The following is a 15,000-nucleotide window of genomic DNA, read 5'->3' as shown; positions in this document are numbered from 1 at the left end:
CTTCGACGCGGAAATAGTCCTGTCGCATTCGCCGCACCGCTGCTTTGCCTGCAGGCAAAAAAAAAAAAAAAAATCAAGACCATCGAGACGAAAAGGCAAGGGTGGTGTGAACTGATGCCGAGCCACAAGCGGGCGAGCGAGCGAGCAAGCGACTGCGTTGGTCCGTTCATGAATTGACACAGAGGCTTGAACAGATCAGACCACCAAATACAAACGTCAACGGCATCATCACCACCTCATCCACAAGAGCACCACTCTTCCTTCACCTCCCCTCGCACTGTTCTGTGTCGCACCGTGTGACAGGAAGGAGCGGAGCTGGATGATGAGCTGCCGGAACGCAAACACGACCGACGCCGACGCCGCGCCAACCTGCAGCACGCGCACGCGCAGTGGTGGTGGTGGTGGTGGTGGTGGTGGTGAAAGGAGAGAGTACAACAGGTTGGCGTGTTAGGCAGTGATTGTGAACTCATGAAGCAGTGGGATGGTTGGTTGTTTGCTTGGTCGATTCCTGTGATCACTGAATCTGCAATCACTGAATCTTGGTACATGATCTTGGTACACGTAATGACAAAAACACACATGCACGCACGACCCAACCAATGGCTCATCCACCGAAACGAACCTGCGGGCGGGCGTACAGCCCCGCGAGGAACGAGAGCATGCGCTGGCGTGCGGCGATGATGGCGGCAACATCGCGAGCAATGACCTCCTCCAGCCGAACAAACTGGAACCCGTCGTCCACGTGCGCTGACGTCCGCGGTATGACGAGCACGCGCGTATCGTCGTCGTCACCAGCAGCGGCCGCCTGTCGTGTGCACACGCGCACACAGTGCATTGAGGCGGGGGATTATGGACAAGGGGACAGGGCAGTTGCGTGAGTGCATGGATGTGTGTCAATGTTAGTCGTATGCGGTAGTTGGAGTACGTGTCCGTGTGTGAGTGCGTGGTGGTGTGTAAATGTGCGGCTTTGTTGCACGTCGGGACGTAGAGAACTGTACGTGAGCAAATTGTCATCGCACATGTTCAAGCACATGGTGGGTGCATGGCGTGCACGCGAGCTCACCTGCGCCGAATCGCTTGCTGTTGGGGTGACGTCGACGAGAATGCCGGTTGCATTGTGGCGCAGCAGCACCTTCGTGTCGCCAATCACAACGTGGCTTCCCTGCAACATAACCAACGACAGCATGGACGCACACACGGACAAAGGGGAAGACAGTGAGTCGGAGACATGAAAAAGTAGCACTGTCAAATCGTCAAAGGTAGGCACGTGAGTGCGCACACCCGCAGGCGCGCTTACTCAGGACCACACAGCCCACACACATGCACAGTCACAGTCACATGCACACACTGTCACACGCACTCACTGTCACACGCACACACACACACTCACACACAAACACACGCACACACACGCATATACACACAACCACACACACAAACACACAAACACCCAACGCAACATGCGGAACGCACTGGCATCATGGGCTTCTTTGGCAGAATGTCCAGGACAGTGCTGCTGTTGGAGGGAATGATGGTGTCACGGGCACGCGCCGAGCTCTCAGCAATGGCACTCGCCCTCACCCTGCCATCACCGTCATCACCATCATCATTGCCATCAAGCACGTCAGCTTCGCCCATCATCTCCATAGGCTCCGCTTCAATCAGGGGCACGCTGACAATGTAGTCCTCCTCGCTTCGAGGTCGCACCGCATTCGCTGATCGCCGCGGCGTTGCCAGCAAGCGATAGGTCACGCTTGGCGAGCGACTGCCAGCGGCTGATGCCGAAATTGGTCGGGCGAGTGGTGAGAGCACGCGTGAGCGAATGCGGCCGCGGTACATGGACTTTCGGGAGGCGGCAGGGTGTGTTGCGCCCTGGAGCTGTGATCGGGAGCGCACGTGGTAGGGCGGGTGCTGCTCGTCCTCGTGATGCTCCTGACCATCATCTACACCGTCGTCGCCGTGATTGTCATCGTCATCGTCATCATCATTGTTGTCATCGACGCTGCGCGTGCGCTGCCTTCCCCTTGTCTCAACTCCTCTGCTGTTGTCATCATCATCCTCGTCATCGTCGTCGTCATCATCAGGAGCACCAACTGTCACACCAGGGGTGGTGCGACGTGGAACCTGAAGAGAGCTGCCACTCCCACTCCCACTGCCACTACCGCTGCCGCTGGCTGTTGTTGCCAGCATTCGGTGCAACGGACGTTGCGGTTGCGACTGCTGCTGTTGGTGCGCTGATGATGTTGACAGGGTGCGTCCACTGGTGCTCCCGGTCCGCGTTGCCGTTGTGGAGGCCGATGTAGATCGTGGCAGCGGTGTTGGGGTTGGCGATGCGCGTGGGTTGATCGTCTCGCCACGAACAAGCCCGCGCTGCTGCTGCTGCTGCTGCTGCTGCTGTTGTCGTGATTGTGATTGGTGTTGCTGTTGGTGCTGTGTGGATGTGCTATCGTCGTCGTCATAATCATCATCTGAGGGCGCGTCGACCATCACCGTCTGGGAGGACATGACCTGCAACATCAGGCACTCGCCAGTGGCAAGGCTGACGGTGTTCGTCGTCGTCGTCGCGGTGGTGTGGTGGTGTCATGGCAGTGGTGGTGTCATGGCAGTGGTGGTGGTGGTGGACGTCAAAAGGACAGGAATTCAGACAAATTTGAGAACAGCACATGCACTACAACACGCGACACACATACACACACACACACATGCCGCACCTCCTGAGCCTGATTTTGTCTGCGGCGGTGACGGCGGACCCGCGCCACGAGGGCGCCACCTTCTCCACCCGCCACAGCGTTCGTGCCTGCCAGACCACGGATGTATGTGTGTGTGTGTGTGTGTGTGTGTGTGTGTGTGTGTGTGTGTGTGTGTGTGTGTGTGGGTGTGTGTGTGTGTGTGTGTGGGTGGGTGTGTGCAGACGTGAGTGAAGGGACGGGTGGCAATGCACATGCACACATGTGCATGTGTGTTCGTGTGTGTGCGTGCACACGCTGACGTGTGGGCGCGAGTCACGGTAGGAGCGGCTGTGAAGGATTGTGTGTGCCGTCCAAAAGATGTGCAAGTGCAAAGGGTCAGTCACCTCTCGCAGTCCTTCTGGTGCCGACGGAAGGATTTCAACAGAAGACACAAACGTGTGGGCCGTGGCATCTGCCATCATGATGTTGTTGAAGTGGCAGTGGTGACAATAGTGAGCAGGCAAGTGAAGGTGAATGGAAAACAGCATGTGCATACAACGGACAAAGGAAAGAAAGTTCATGTCGCACGCACCCTCACCTTCGCCGCCGTGGCGCATGCGGGCAAGATGCCATTTGACCGTGTTGGTCTGCAATGCAACGCGCACAAGCACACAACACGTCGGTAAGTGGTGTCAATGTGTGTGTGTGTGTGTGTGTGTGTGTGTGTGTGTGTGTGTGTGTGTGTGTGTGTGTGTGTGTGTGTGCAGCTGTGTTTGCTGTTGTTGCTGTTACCAAACCATGAGGACTTCAGCAACAAAGGCGCAATTTCACTTGCAAGCGGAGAAAGACAGTGTTCCCAAGCACAAGAATCCCCACAGCAAACAGCAAACACACACATGCACCCACACATGCACCCACATGCACACACACACATGCACACACACACACATGCACACACACACACACACATGCACACCAACGCACCGGGGTGGCGAGGACGCCTTTGCTGCGCAATGATCGCAACTGCACGACATCATCCCCGACGAGCGACGGCGTGACGGCCGGTGCATGTGCGCGCGCACGATAGGGGATGATGCACCACGAGGTCTTGTAGAAGGATGCGACGACGCGCATGCTGGTCTGGCCGAGCTCCACACGCACATACCGCTGCTCCGGTTCGCTCACCAGATACACCTCGTCTCCCATGCACACCTGCAGGTTGAGCAGAGCGACAAATGCGACGCGAAAGGGTGGGTACACGCTCGTCAAGATGATGCAGATGATGACGGGAGTGGTGTGCATGATTGGGAGGGGGGTGATGATGACACAAACAAGCGACACAGACCATGTGCAACCACAAGGAAGAAGCACACGCGTGTGCTTGTATTCGCGCGCGGGGTCATCCATGCCATTGCTGCATCACCCAGCGGATACACCGCCCACAACACACGACACACACGTACGTAACCCCCACATGCACTCACACACACGCACACATACACACATACACACATGCACACATACACACACATACACATACACATACACACACATACACACACATACACACACACATACACACGCGCGCGCGCACCTTCTCGCCCTCGCTGCGCTGGTGTGTGGCGGACTTGACGCGGAACCACGTCTTTGCACTGCTGGTTGCGGCGGCACCAGGGTCAACCAGCCCAACGCGCAGAGCTGCGATGGGACAATGTGCAACACAACGCGAGGCGGGGGAATACATGAGACGTGTGCAGTTAGTGGGGTGGTCGTACGCAAACGCACGTGTACTCACATAGCCGCACATACGCGCACGCACGCACAGCAGCTGCTCACCGAGGCCCTGTCCACCATCGCCTTGTGTCGGCGCGTCTGTGTGCAAGCATGCGAGCAAGCGCTGGCTGGCCACGTGCATCAACTAATCCACCACCGCAGAAAGCAGAAGACGACATGCAGCCACGCGCATACGGACGTGAAGACACGCACACGCACACGTACACACACGCACATGCACACACACACACACACGCACCCACACACGCACCCACACGCACACACACGCACACAATGTGAGGACATGAAGGAACACAAAACGCATGTGAGTGCACAGTCCACGTGCTTATGTCCGCAACACGTCCCCTGCAACCTCATCCGCCCCACACACACTCTCACGCACTTACACACCTGTACTGCGTGACCGTAAAGCACGGTCTTGTTGGTGCCGGCCTGGAAGGCCGCACTGGACATTTGCGGAAGTCCACGAGCAGAGACCGCCATGACGACTTGAAACGTGCAGGTGGTGACATCGCCGACACTGGCCATGGGCGTCTCCTCGGGGTGCTGGGTGAGATCGCGTGCCGTCAGGCCAGTCGTGCGGCTGGTGAGAGACGGTTCGCGCATGCTCGCATGGCGTGAGCGCTGCTCGTTCTCCACAGTCACTGTCGGGGCCAGCAGTCCAAGCGAGTAAGTCGAGCTGTTCAGGAGAGTTTGCTGGTCCTGCTCCTGTTGTTGCTGCTGCTGCAGTTGCTGTTGCTGCAGAGGCAAAGATGAGGAAGACGAGGGGTCATACTCGGCCGTGCCGAGCGGCTTCAGGCTGCACGCATCGCTTCCAAAGGCCTCCCCCGTGAGCAGCCCCGTGGCCAGCCCACTGCAGCACGACAGCTGCACCAGGTCGCCCGTCTGCAGCGCCTTCTCTCCTCCACCACCCTCCATCTTGCTTGGTGTGTGCGTGCGTGCAAAGTACTGATTGTGCTTGTCGCAGGAACTACTATTCCGCGACCTCGCACAAAAACGGTCTCCGACAGCACAATTATTCTGTAACGAACCACCGCACATACAGCAACGCAATATGGATCAGAGCAGCGTGGACGAGTTCTGTCGGCAGACGGGGCAGACGCCGCAGGTGGCGCAGTCGTTCCTCAGCCAGCACGGCGGCAACGTGAACGTACGTAACAAGGCAAACACGCCTTGTCTTCGCCGAGGGAGGGAGTTGTGTGGTTGTTTTCTGATGATGATGAGGAGAAGGAGGAGGAGGAGTGGGGTGAACAGTGTACCATGCACCAACCGAGCAAGACAAAGACAATTGTCGACAACAGGATTGATGTGATGTGGCCTCTCACAGCATGCTGTTGTTGTTGGCATTGATGGTCGTGTGCCATGCCCTGACTCAATGTACTGCATGCAATCGCTTGTGTACAGGCGGCTGTGAGCGCGTTCCGGTCAGAGGCTGCCAGCTTTGGCTCGCAGGCGCAGTCTGGCTCAAGCGGGTTTGCCACGCTCGCCAGCATGCAGAGGCAGAGCGCACCGCCTTCCTCCGGGCGCCGCTTCGCCACCCTGGCAGCGATGAACAACGACAACGATGATGACGATGACGATGACAGGAGCAACACATACTATGCCGGTGGCCAGCGCAGGTCAGATGAACTGTCTACTGTGTGTGTGTGTGTGTGTGTGTTTGTTTGTGTGTGTGTGTGTGTGTGTTTTCAATCTGACCATTTCCTCCATTGTTCGATCCACGCTCACGCGTGTACATTTTCTTGCTTCGCCTTCCCCAATCCCTTGATGCTGTTCCGCCAGCGGCGTCGCTGTTGAGGGCGGCCCTCACGGCAGACAAGACATGATGCAGAGGCTGATTGCGGAAGCAGAAAAGTGAGCGCAAGTCAACAATGTATATATGTGTGTGGCACGCGTTTGTAAGCTGCATGAGCCTCTCTCTCTCGCTCTCGCTCGTGCGTTCACACATGTACCTGTTGCATTACAGGCGCGGCATGTCATTTGAGGAGTACATGGCAGAGGAAGCAAAGCGCAAGAAGGCCGCCAACAAGTTCCGCGGCCAAGGTGCGAATCCATCGTAGTGTTGCTAATGTATGACGATTTGCGCCTCCATGGTCTTTCTATCTATTTGCGTGCGTGCTGATCTTCTGCTGCCTCTGTCCGTTTGTCTATCTGTGTGTGTCTGTGCGTCTGTGTATCTGCGTGTGTGTGTGTGTGTGTGCGTCTGTGTATCTGCGTGTGTGTGTGTGTGTCTGTGCGTCTGTGCGTGTGTGTGTGTCTGTGTGTGTGCGTCCGTCTGTCTGTCTCCCACTGCCGTACGTGCGTGCGTGTTGAAGGTCACACGCTCGGTGATGAGGAGCGGGAGCCAGAGGCCGTCGGCGTTCCCTTGGCGGAACAAGTCGAGGAAGCGGGACCAAAGCACGTGCGTCGCCGCTGCGCTCTTGTTGCCGTCTCAATCTGTTGCTTTGTGCCTTGTGGTGTTTGCCGCCAGCCAACCTGCTGTTTGCCTCTCCCTCGTTCTGTCTGCTCGCCTGTCTGCTCGTCTCACGTGGGTGTGTCCGTTGTCCTGGTGATCACCCCCTTGAAATTGTCGCCGAATCGTCACGTGTCCGCCTGCGCCGCCTGCTATTTGTTACCGCTGCAGGTGAAGCTGGTGCTGTGGAAGAATGGCATCTCGGTTGATGACGGTAAGGAGGTGCCCGTCCTCCGCCCGTACGAGCAGTCGGCGTCCATCATCGGCGCCATCCAAGCAGGGTACGCTTTCGTGTTGTGTGTGTGTGTGTGTGTGTGTGTGTGTGTGTTGTGTGTGTGTGTTGTGTGTGTGTGTGAAATGACTGAATGTGCACACATGTACTCGTGCGCGTGTGCTCACCCCTTCGCGACCACCATCATCATCACCACCATCACCACCGTCATCAGCGTGGTGCCGCCTGAGCTCCGCGTGAAGTACGGCGCTGCCATTGATCTCGAACTCGTCGACAAACGCGGCGAAAACTTCACACCGCCATCGCGCCCCTTTGGCGGCGCTGGGCACAGGTCCGCTTGCCAGCTTGCCAGCTTGCTTGTATGCATGCATGCATGCATGTTTGCTTCCTCGTGTGTCAATGTCTGGGCGTGTCCGTGGGTTTGCTGCAAGCTTCAGATTCATTGACTGCATGCCGACCCCCCCCCCCCAAACTGTGTCCACCTGCATGCTATTCAACCAACTCCCCCCCCCCCCCCTTTCCCAATCCTCTTTTTCATCGCGGCAGGCTGGGCAATCCAACAGGTGAGGGAGAGGCCGCCATGGCAGGGCTGTCATCAGCATCAACATCAACAACGACAACGACAGCGGCACCCTCCTCAACAGCTGCGTCGAAGAGTCAGGACGTATCTGGTGATGCCGTCACACCGCACGTCGACCCTTCAAAGCCAAAGACCCGCCTCCAGATCAGGCTTGGTAGGACGCTGCTGCTGCTGCTGATGTTGATGTTGATGATGATGATGATGGTGGTGGTGGTTGATGGTGGTGGTGGTGGTGGTGGTGGCCGAGGAGTGACACGACTATTTGTTGGGATGTGGAGGTGTCGCGTGTCGTGTGCTTGTCCTGCCCATGCTCTCTCTTTCTCCCATCCACTCACCCCACCCTTTCCGTCTCGTGTCACCACGTTGGTGTGCAGCGAACGGGCAGCGTCTTGTGAGCGAATTCAACACGACCTCCACCATCAGCGATGTCATGGCCTTTATCACAGCGTACGTCTCTCCGCGATCGGCTGGTGTTGCGGTGGATGCGCTCATTCTCATGGTGTTGTGCTAGCCACCACACACACACACACACACACACACACACACACACACACACACACACACACACACACACACACACACACACACACACACACACACACACACACACACACACCCATGATCACTCACAACACCCCCGCCACCCGCCCCAATCCAATTTGTTGCGCCAGGTCTGGGTTTGGAGATCGGCCGTATGTGCTGATGAGCTCGTTCCCGCGGAAACAGCTGCAGGACGTGGACCAGACGCTGGAGGACGCGAAGCTGTGCAACGCCGTCGTCATCCAGAAGTGGGAGCAGTGAAGCCAGTGTGGTGCGTGGGTGTGGCGCGTGATGATGCAAGGCGCTCCGTGGTGATGGAACGCATGGTGGGTGTTGCATGATACGACGCATGGCATGGCATGTGAACACGCACCGTGACCACCACCCGGCCACAATCACACCGCTCGCGCACCGCCAACAACCAACCAACAACAACAACGACACAACAACACGTTCTCCCTCGGCGCTCCTTCCATTCACATCAATTGCACATTCCGGTTTCACGTCACGTGTGCGTGTTCCCAAATAAACGGTGCTGGCGTACGTGTTGTGCACACCGGTACACAACTCACTCACGACAATGCGCAAGGAATCTGATTTCATTATGGTTGCGCACAGAGACGGGCACAGCAGCAAAAAAACAAAGAAGTAACGACAAGCGACCCACCCTCGCACACACGCACACGTACACGCGCGCCGAACTCGCGCATAACATGCGTCACATGAATGAATGCGTGCACAACATGATGCGTGCAAGACAGTTAACTATGGCATACACACACACGCACACACATATGCGCACGACCAATACAAGCCCGCATCCCTTCCCCTCTTGCTCCCTGTCCTACACGCTGGCAACTATGCACCGCCATCATCATCGTCGTCATCAACATCGCCCGGGCCGCGAACGAGACCTCTGCTGCTGGCATCATCGTCATCAGCAGCATCATCATCGTAATCATCATCACCACCACCAACATTGTTGTCATCATCGTCATCATCACTTGTGGGCGCCTGTATCTGCTTCAAACTGTCATCATCATCGTCTTCATAATCGTCATCATCATCCTGCTTGTTCGGGTCAAACGGCTGCAACCCATCCGGGTGGAGTGCCGTTTCATCGAGTGCAAACCACGACGACGGCAGCGTGATGTTCAGTAGCGCCTCGAGGTCCCGGTTGTATGGCTCAAAGAACTTCTTCAGATGCGCGTCCGTGTGCGCATCCACCTGTGTGTGTGTGTGTGTGTGTGTGTGTGTGTGTGTGTGTGTGTGTGTGTGTGTGTGTGTGTGTGTGTGTGTGTATGTGTATGTGTATGTGTGTGTGTGTGAGTGTGAGTGAGTGTGTGTGTGTGAGTGAGTGTGTATGTATGTATGTATGTATGTATGTATGTATGTATGTATGTGTGTATGTATGTGTATGCGTGTGTGTGTGATGAGTGAGTGCGTTCACATGTGTGTGTGTGCGTGTGTGTGTGTGTGTGTGCGTGTGTGTGTGTGTGTATGTATGTATGTGTGTATGTATGTGTATGCGTGTGTGTGTGATGAGTGAGTGCGTTCACATGTGTGTGTGTGCGTGTGTGTGTGTGTGTGCGCGCGCGCGTGTGTGTGTGCGTATGTGTATGTGTATGTGTGAATGTAATGAACGAGTGCGTTCACATGTGTGTGTGCATGTGTGTGCGTGAGTGTCCCCACCTGATGGATGTGCGACTCTGTGAAGTTGACGCGGACGTTATCCGACGCCGTATTGAACCGCCGCTGCACCACCTGCAGTGATGATGGCGCAATCGCGCATCACGAGGGGGGGATGCATGAAGTGTACATGCATGAGTGAATACATGCATGCATGCATGCACAAATGTCGTCAACACATGACAGAAGAAGGTTGTGCAACAGCATCATCATCATCATCAACATCATCAACGTCATCATCAGCAGCAGCAGCATAGCACAATGCTGACCTTTCTGCACCGCACAACAGAGTCATCCATTCCAAGAAAGCGATACGCCTCTTTCAAGTGGCCTTGTGTGTGTGTGTGTGTGTGTGTGTGTGTGTGTGTGTGTGTGTGTGTGTGTGTGTGTGTGTGTGTGTATGTATGTGTGTGTGTGAACTCGTGTGTCAACAATTGGCGATGCTTGTTGCCCCTTCTCTGTTGACGCAGGAACGCATGCACACATGCATGCACCACCGTATGCACTCCTCCCCCTCACCTGACGGGTGCTTGAAAAAGTGGTCGTAGATGAAGAGCAGAAACTGGTCGCGCGGATAGCGCTTGAACCAGTGGCGGAGATGCACCGAGTACAGCCCCTCATACAACCCGTTGCCAGACGGCCCAAACAGCGCTGGGGTTGAGTGGTGGTGGTGGTGGTGGTGAGAGTGTTGGTGAACGAGGTGGAGGCAAACGATACATTGGTGTTGATGATGACAACAGAAGCGACCACACAACAGCGACACAAGAGCATCACAGCCCACATTCATGCGGATGTGCACGTACGTGCTTTGACTTCGAAACCGTCGATCCAATTTGGAGACGCAATAACGCGCTGCTCAAACCGCTGCAGCTGTCAGATGACGGGATGTGTGTACGTGTGTGTGTGTATGTGTGGGTGTGTACGTGTGTGTGTGTGTGTGTGTGTGTGTGTGTGTGTGTGTGAATGACGGGCGTGTGCACAAGTGTGGAATCACGTCATCTTTCAGCCGTCAATTGCAAACGGGCAGCAACGAAAAGCGTGTTTGCGAAGAGGCCATGGAACGCTGCATTCACACTCATGTGCACACACACACACACACACACCTCCTTGATGGCCCACGTGCGGAAGGGAACGGTGGGCTTCAGCCGTGATCCAAGGCGGATGCGCATCAGATACTGCAAAGGGGGGGGGGCGGGTCATGGTGTTACGGAGGTGCACTGCCAACGGTGCCAGCGCAGCAAACACACACACACACACAAAAAAAAACCCACACACATGCACATGAAACTACACACACACACACACACACACACACACACACACAAACACACACATGCGCATACGTTCACACACACACACACATGCGCATACGTTCACACAATCAACCGCGCACCTGGGAGTGCATGCGAGCCACCGGCTCGCGCAGGATGGCGAGGAACTTGACTTTGGGGCCGCAAAAGTGCATCGTGTGGTTTGGCGCAGCATAGCTCACCAGTGTGCTCACAGAAGACTCACCCGTAATCTCACCTGTGCAGTACACACACACACATACATACATATGGGTGTCAACAGCGAGCAAGAGCGTGCACATCACCCACCCCAATGTTGACCCACGCACTCTGCCTCTGCTGAGTGCAAGCATTCTTGTGTCCACCACCTGTGCACGCATCCCAACGAACCTGGCTTGAGGTGGGGGAACTTGTTATTGTATTGCTGGAGCGAATAATGCGCCTTGTGCAAGAAGTGAACCTCTCCATAAGACGGCGCTGTTTTCCGCCCTGGTAAGCAGGCATCATGGGGGAGGGTGGTGTGCGTATGAGCAAGAGAAGGGGACACACGTGGTAGCATGGATACGTATGAGGAGGGACGAAAGAGGCGATCATGGGAGGGACGGAGGAGGGGGCGAGGACGTGAGACAGGGAGGGTGGGCAAACAAAGGCAGCAACGTGCCAACACACACACACACACACACACACACACGCACACACACACACATACACACATACACACACATGCACACGCACACAGTCATGCACATGCACACACACATACACAGTCACGCACATGCACACGTGCACAGTCGACACAGACGCAAGCGCTCAACATCCAGCAACGTACGGCTCATGCTGTAGGGCTTGATGTTGGGATGGGCATTGAGGTAGTGATACAAGGAGGTCGATCCCCCTTTGCGGGCACCCATAACAAAGTACGTTGGCCGACACGTGTCTGACGTCGGAATCCAGCTCACTGAAGGACGTCACACACACACACACAATCACACGCATCCGCGTACACAACCACACACACACACACACACAATCGCACACACACACACACGCACACACACACGCGCACGCACACACAACTTGGTTCGTGAGCTTCGTCAACAATGTGAGCATGGCATACGACACGCTCACGCAGCTCACACACTGGCACAGCAGCCACACAAAACAGTACAATGTGCACACAAAGTCAAAAGGTCCTTCGCAAACGCACAGCCACAGCCCCTCAAACTCACATTCTTTCTTGTTCTTCGTGCCATCCTTGCTGTTGTTGTTGTTGCCAATGGAGGGCGATGACGCAGTCGTTGGTGCAACAAACGAGGCGGCAACAACAACGAGCGCAATAACCGCCACTGCCCACCAGCGAACGTGAAAAAAGTGGTGATCTGTCGTTGCCTGCTTTTGCCCCTCTGTCCTCACCCTTCCCTTCACCCTTGCCTCACCTATCCTCATTGTCGCTGGTGTCCCAGCACAGCAGCAGCCACCACAACCACCACCACCACAACCACCACCACCACAGCCACCACAGCCACAAGCGATGCACCGCCTCGTCCTCATCTTCTCCTGTGCGCACAACGGTTGGGGACTGAATTAAGTCTACACAACCAAGAATACTGATTTCAGTTTATTGTGCTTGTGCTACCTGCTGTGCTTCTTCCTCTTCCTCTTGTTGTTGTTCTCCACGCCTTCTTGCTCTGTCCTCTGCACCCTCTGCACCCTCTGCACCCTCTGCACCTTGCTCGGCTTGCTCACCCCCAACCCGTTGCTGCTCCCCCTGATTACGACCACCAACACCAACACCACCAACACCAGCAGCACCAGGACCAGCAGGAGCAAGGCCCGGGTTCTGGAGCAGCAGGGGCGGGATGCGTCCAAGCCGCGCCATCATCGCCCTCCTTGCCCTGCGCCGCTGTCGTCGGTGGTGCTCTTCAACAGGGTCTGCCGTGTACCGCGTCACCAGCATCGCCAGCACAACCGCAAGCGCCGCAAGCATCGCCGACGTGCCGCCGCTACAGTAGCGTGACACGTACAGGGCGGCGTCGTCGAAGGAGTGCTCATCCTCCCACACGCGCACCTGGTCCAGGATGGCAAGGTACCTCAGCACAAGGTCCAGCCGCGAGTCCCGCGTTGCAAGCTGCAGGCCTGGTGGTGGTGGTGGTGGGTGGTGGTTGGTGGTAGGGAGGGGTGGTGAGTACATGATTGGGGACTTGTTGGGGGGGATGTTGGGGATGGGAGAAGAAAGCAGCGACAACAACAACGACAACAACAGCAACGACAACGACAACAGCAGCAGCAGCAACGACAACAACAACAACGACAACAACAACAGCAGCAGCAGCAACGAAAACAACAACAACGACAACAGCAACAACAACAACGACAACAACAACAACGACAACAACAGCAGCAGCAGCAGCAACGAAAACAACAACAACGACAACAACAGCAACGACAACAACAACAACAGCGACAACAGCAGCAGCAGCAGCAGCAGCGACACGATACCAAGGTCGATGAATGTCTGCAAATCGCCCAGCATCAGCTCTTCCGCCTGTGTGTCGCGCAGGCCCATTGCATCTTGAAACTCTGAGGCAACGCACAACCAGCACGCATGAGATGAGGGTCAAGAGACGACACGCAAAAAAGAACACGTCGCCGTACACGTACACACACGCACGCACATACACGCACTTGCACACGCACGCACTCGCACAGACAAACTCGCAAGTGCAGTCTGGCCCTTGTGTCTGGGTTGCTGTGACTCTGTTATTACCTTGGACGCTGCGGTGAAGTGGCTTCCATATTGGGTGCGTGTGGTCTGGAATTGGACAGCTAAAGGACGGGTCCATGTGTCCATCCATCGCATCGCTGACCCCAGTCAGTTTCATGATGAAAAACAGCAGCGACCCAAACTCAGTTGTCCTGTGAACACGAGTGGTGTTGATGAGTGTACACCAAAAGACAGCAATTTGCACAGTACACTCACACGCACACACTATCTCTCTCTCTTGACGCGCTGGTTCATGTATCGACAACACACGCACACACACACACACAAACACACACACTAACACACGCACAAGCACATCACACACACTAACACACGCACAAGCACATCACACACACGCACGTTGGGTCTGGGAACGTGTGCATGACGGAGCTGTTGCGGAAGACGATAATTGTCGGCGTGTGTGTCAGCTCGTATCTCCTCCAGTCCAGACTGCCGTGACAGCGGCGCGACAAGGAGGAATATGGAAGGAGTGCGGTGAGCAGGTGCAAATGCAAGCATGCACGTGCATGCGAGTAACCGTGCATGCGAACGCATGCCCAAACACATGCAAATGCATACACGTGCGTGCAAGCAAGCAAACACGCAACGACTGACATGTTTGAGGGCGCGCCGACGTCGACCCAGAGGTAGTTGACGTTTGCAACAAATGGTTGCACAGCGGCAAAGAGCGGTGCGCGCATGAGGGAGTGGGTGCAGTGCTCACGGTAGAAAAAAGCAATCGTGTGCTCGTGTCGTGCATTTGCCGCCACTGCAGCAGATGGCACAAGACACAGGTTGCATGCACGTTGTGGTTGCCGTTGTATGCATGCACGCACGGGTTGCAGCGGGGTGGCATGATAGGATGGTTGTGAGCGAAAGGACGACCGAGGGAAGGAGAGAGGCAGCATGTGATATGATGCATGACACGCCTTTGCACGCACAGCTGTCAATCAGCGGCCACAATACGTGTGCGTGGGACAACACAACAGCA

General features: G+C 55.9%; 3 protein-coding genes across 3 annotated transcripts in view; 1 reads left to right on the top strand and 2 right to left on the bottom strand.

Annotated features, from left to right (window-relative positions):
• Positions 1–5,446, bottom strand: part of PTSG_06153 (ryanodine receptor type 1) — a 30,641-nt gene extending 25,195 nt beyond the window's left edge. Inside the window, exons 1-12 of the mRNA XM_004992988.1 lie at positions 4,854–5,446; positions 4,506–4,587; positions 4,264–4,367; positions 3,654–3,881; positions 3,268–3,316; positions 3,074–3,141; positions 2,712–2,797; positions 1,474–2,539; positions 1,064–1,162; positions 623–805; positions 294–369; positions 1–48 (exon numbers count right to left, since the gene is read on the bottom strand). The exon at positions 1–48 is cut by the window's left edge and continues 21 nt beyond it. Of these exons, the coding sequence (XP_004993045.1) occupies positions 1–48; positions 294–369; positions 623–805; positions 1,064–1,162; positions 1,474–2,539; positions 2,712–2,797; positions 3,074–3,141; positions 3,268–3,316; positions 3,654–3,881; positions 4,264–4,367; positions 4,506–4,587; positions 4,854–5,381 (2,617 nt within the window). The 5' untranslated portion in view covers positions 5,382–5,446. The remainder of the gene's footprint in view (positions 49–293; positions 370–622; positions 806–1,063; positions 1,163–1,473; positions 2,540–2,711; positions 2,798–3,073; positions 3,142–3,267; positions 3,317–3,653; positions 3,882–4,263; positions 4,368–4,505; positions 4,588–4,853) is intronic.
• Positions 5,447–5,488: 42 nt separating this feature from the next.
• On the top strand, positions 5,489–8,902 carry PTSG_06152 (uncharacterized protein). The gene is made up of 10 exons (XM_004992987.1): positions 5,489–5,613; positions 5,868–6,082; positions 6,246–6,317; positions 6,430–6,506; positions 6,779–6,864; positions 7,087–7,196; positions 7,362–7,478; positions 7,694–7,881; positions 8,102–8,174; positions 8,399–8,902. Exons 1-10 carry the CDS (start codon positions 5,518–5,520, stop codon positions 8,526–8,528), a joined length of 1,164 nt encoding a protein of 387 aa, XP_004993044.1. The 5' UTR covers positions 5,489–5,517; the 3' UTR covers positions 8,529–8,902.
• Positions 8,903–9,125: 223 nt separating this feature from the next.
• PTSG_06151 (uncharacterized protein) overlaps positions 9,126–15,000 on the bottom strand; it is a gene marked incomplete at both ends in the record, with an annotated part of 6,635 nt that continues 760 nt past the window's right edge. The window contains 15 exons of the mRNA XM_004992986.1: positions 9,126–9,494; positions 9,960–10,031; positions 10,226–10,287; positions 10,476–10,607; positions 10,760–10,826; positions 11,060–11,131; positions 11,350–11,483; positions 11,636–11,734; positions 12,075–12,203; positions 12,475–12,591; positions 13,058–13,381; positions 13,745–13,825; positions 14,013–14,161; positions 14,370–14,459; positions 14,625–14,778. Of these exons, the coding sequence (XP_004993043.1) occupies positions 9,126–9,494; positions 9,960–10,031; positions 10,226–10,287; positions 10,476–10,607; positions 10,760–10,826; positions 11,060–11,131; positions 11,350–11,483; positions 11,636–11,734; positions 12,075–12,203; positions 12,475–12,591; positions 13,058–13,381; positions 13,745–13,825; positions 14,013–14,161; positions 14,370–14,459; positions 14,625–14,778 (2,051 nt within the window). The remainder of the gene's footprint in view (positions 9,495–9,959; positions 10,032–10,225; positions 10,288–10,475; positions 10,608–10,759; positions 10,827–11,059; positions 11,132–11,349; positions 11,484–11,635; positions 11,735–12,074; positions 12,204–12,474; positions 12,592–13,057; positions 13,382–13,744; positions 13,826–14,012; positions 14,162–14,369; positions 14,460–14,624; positions 14,779–15,000) is intronic.

This window comes from Salpingoeca rosetta, assembly GCF_000188695.1.
Source record: "Salpingoeca rosetta unplaced genomic scaffold supercont1.14, whole genome shotgun sequence".
Classification (NCBI taxonomy): domain Eukaryota; class Choanoflagellata; order Craspedida; family Salpingoecidae; genus Salpingoeca; species Salpingoeca rosetta.
The sequence above is the reverse complement of the archived record's forward strand: the minus strand, read 5'-3'. Positions and strand labels throughout refer to the sequence as shown.

Excerpts from the sequence above, each read along its gene's own strand:
- PTSG_06152 (XM_004992987.1), top strand. The coding sequence starts at position 5,518 with ATGGATCAGAGCAGCGTGGACGAGTTCTGTCGGCAGACGGGGCAGACG. Across the intron at positions 6,865-7,086 it reads AGGAAGCGGGACCAAAGCAC|GTGAAGCTGGTGCTGTGGAA; the intron begins GTGCGTCGCCGC and ends TTACCGCTGCAG. Across the intron at positions 8,175-8,398 it reads GTCATGGCCTTTATCACAGC|GTCTGGGTTTGGAGATCGGC; the intron begins GTACGTCTCTCC and ends TTGTTGCGCCAG.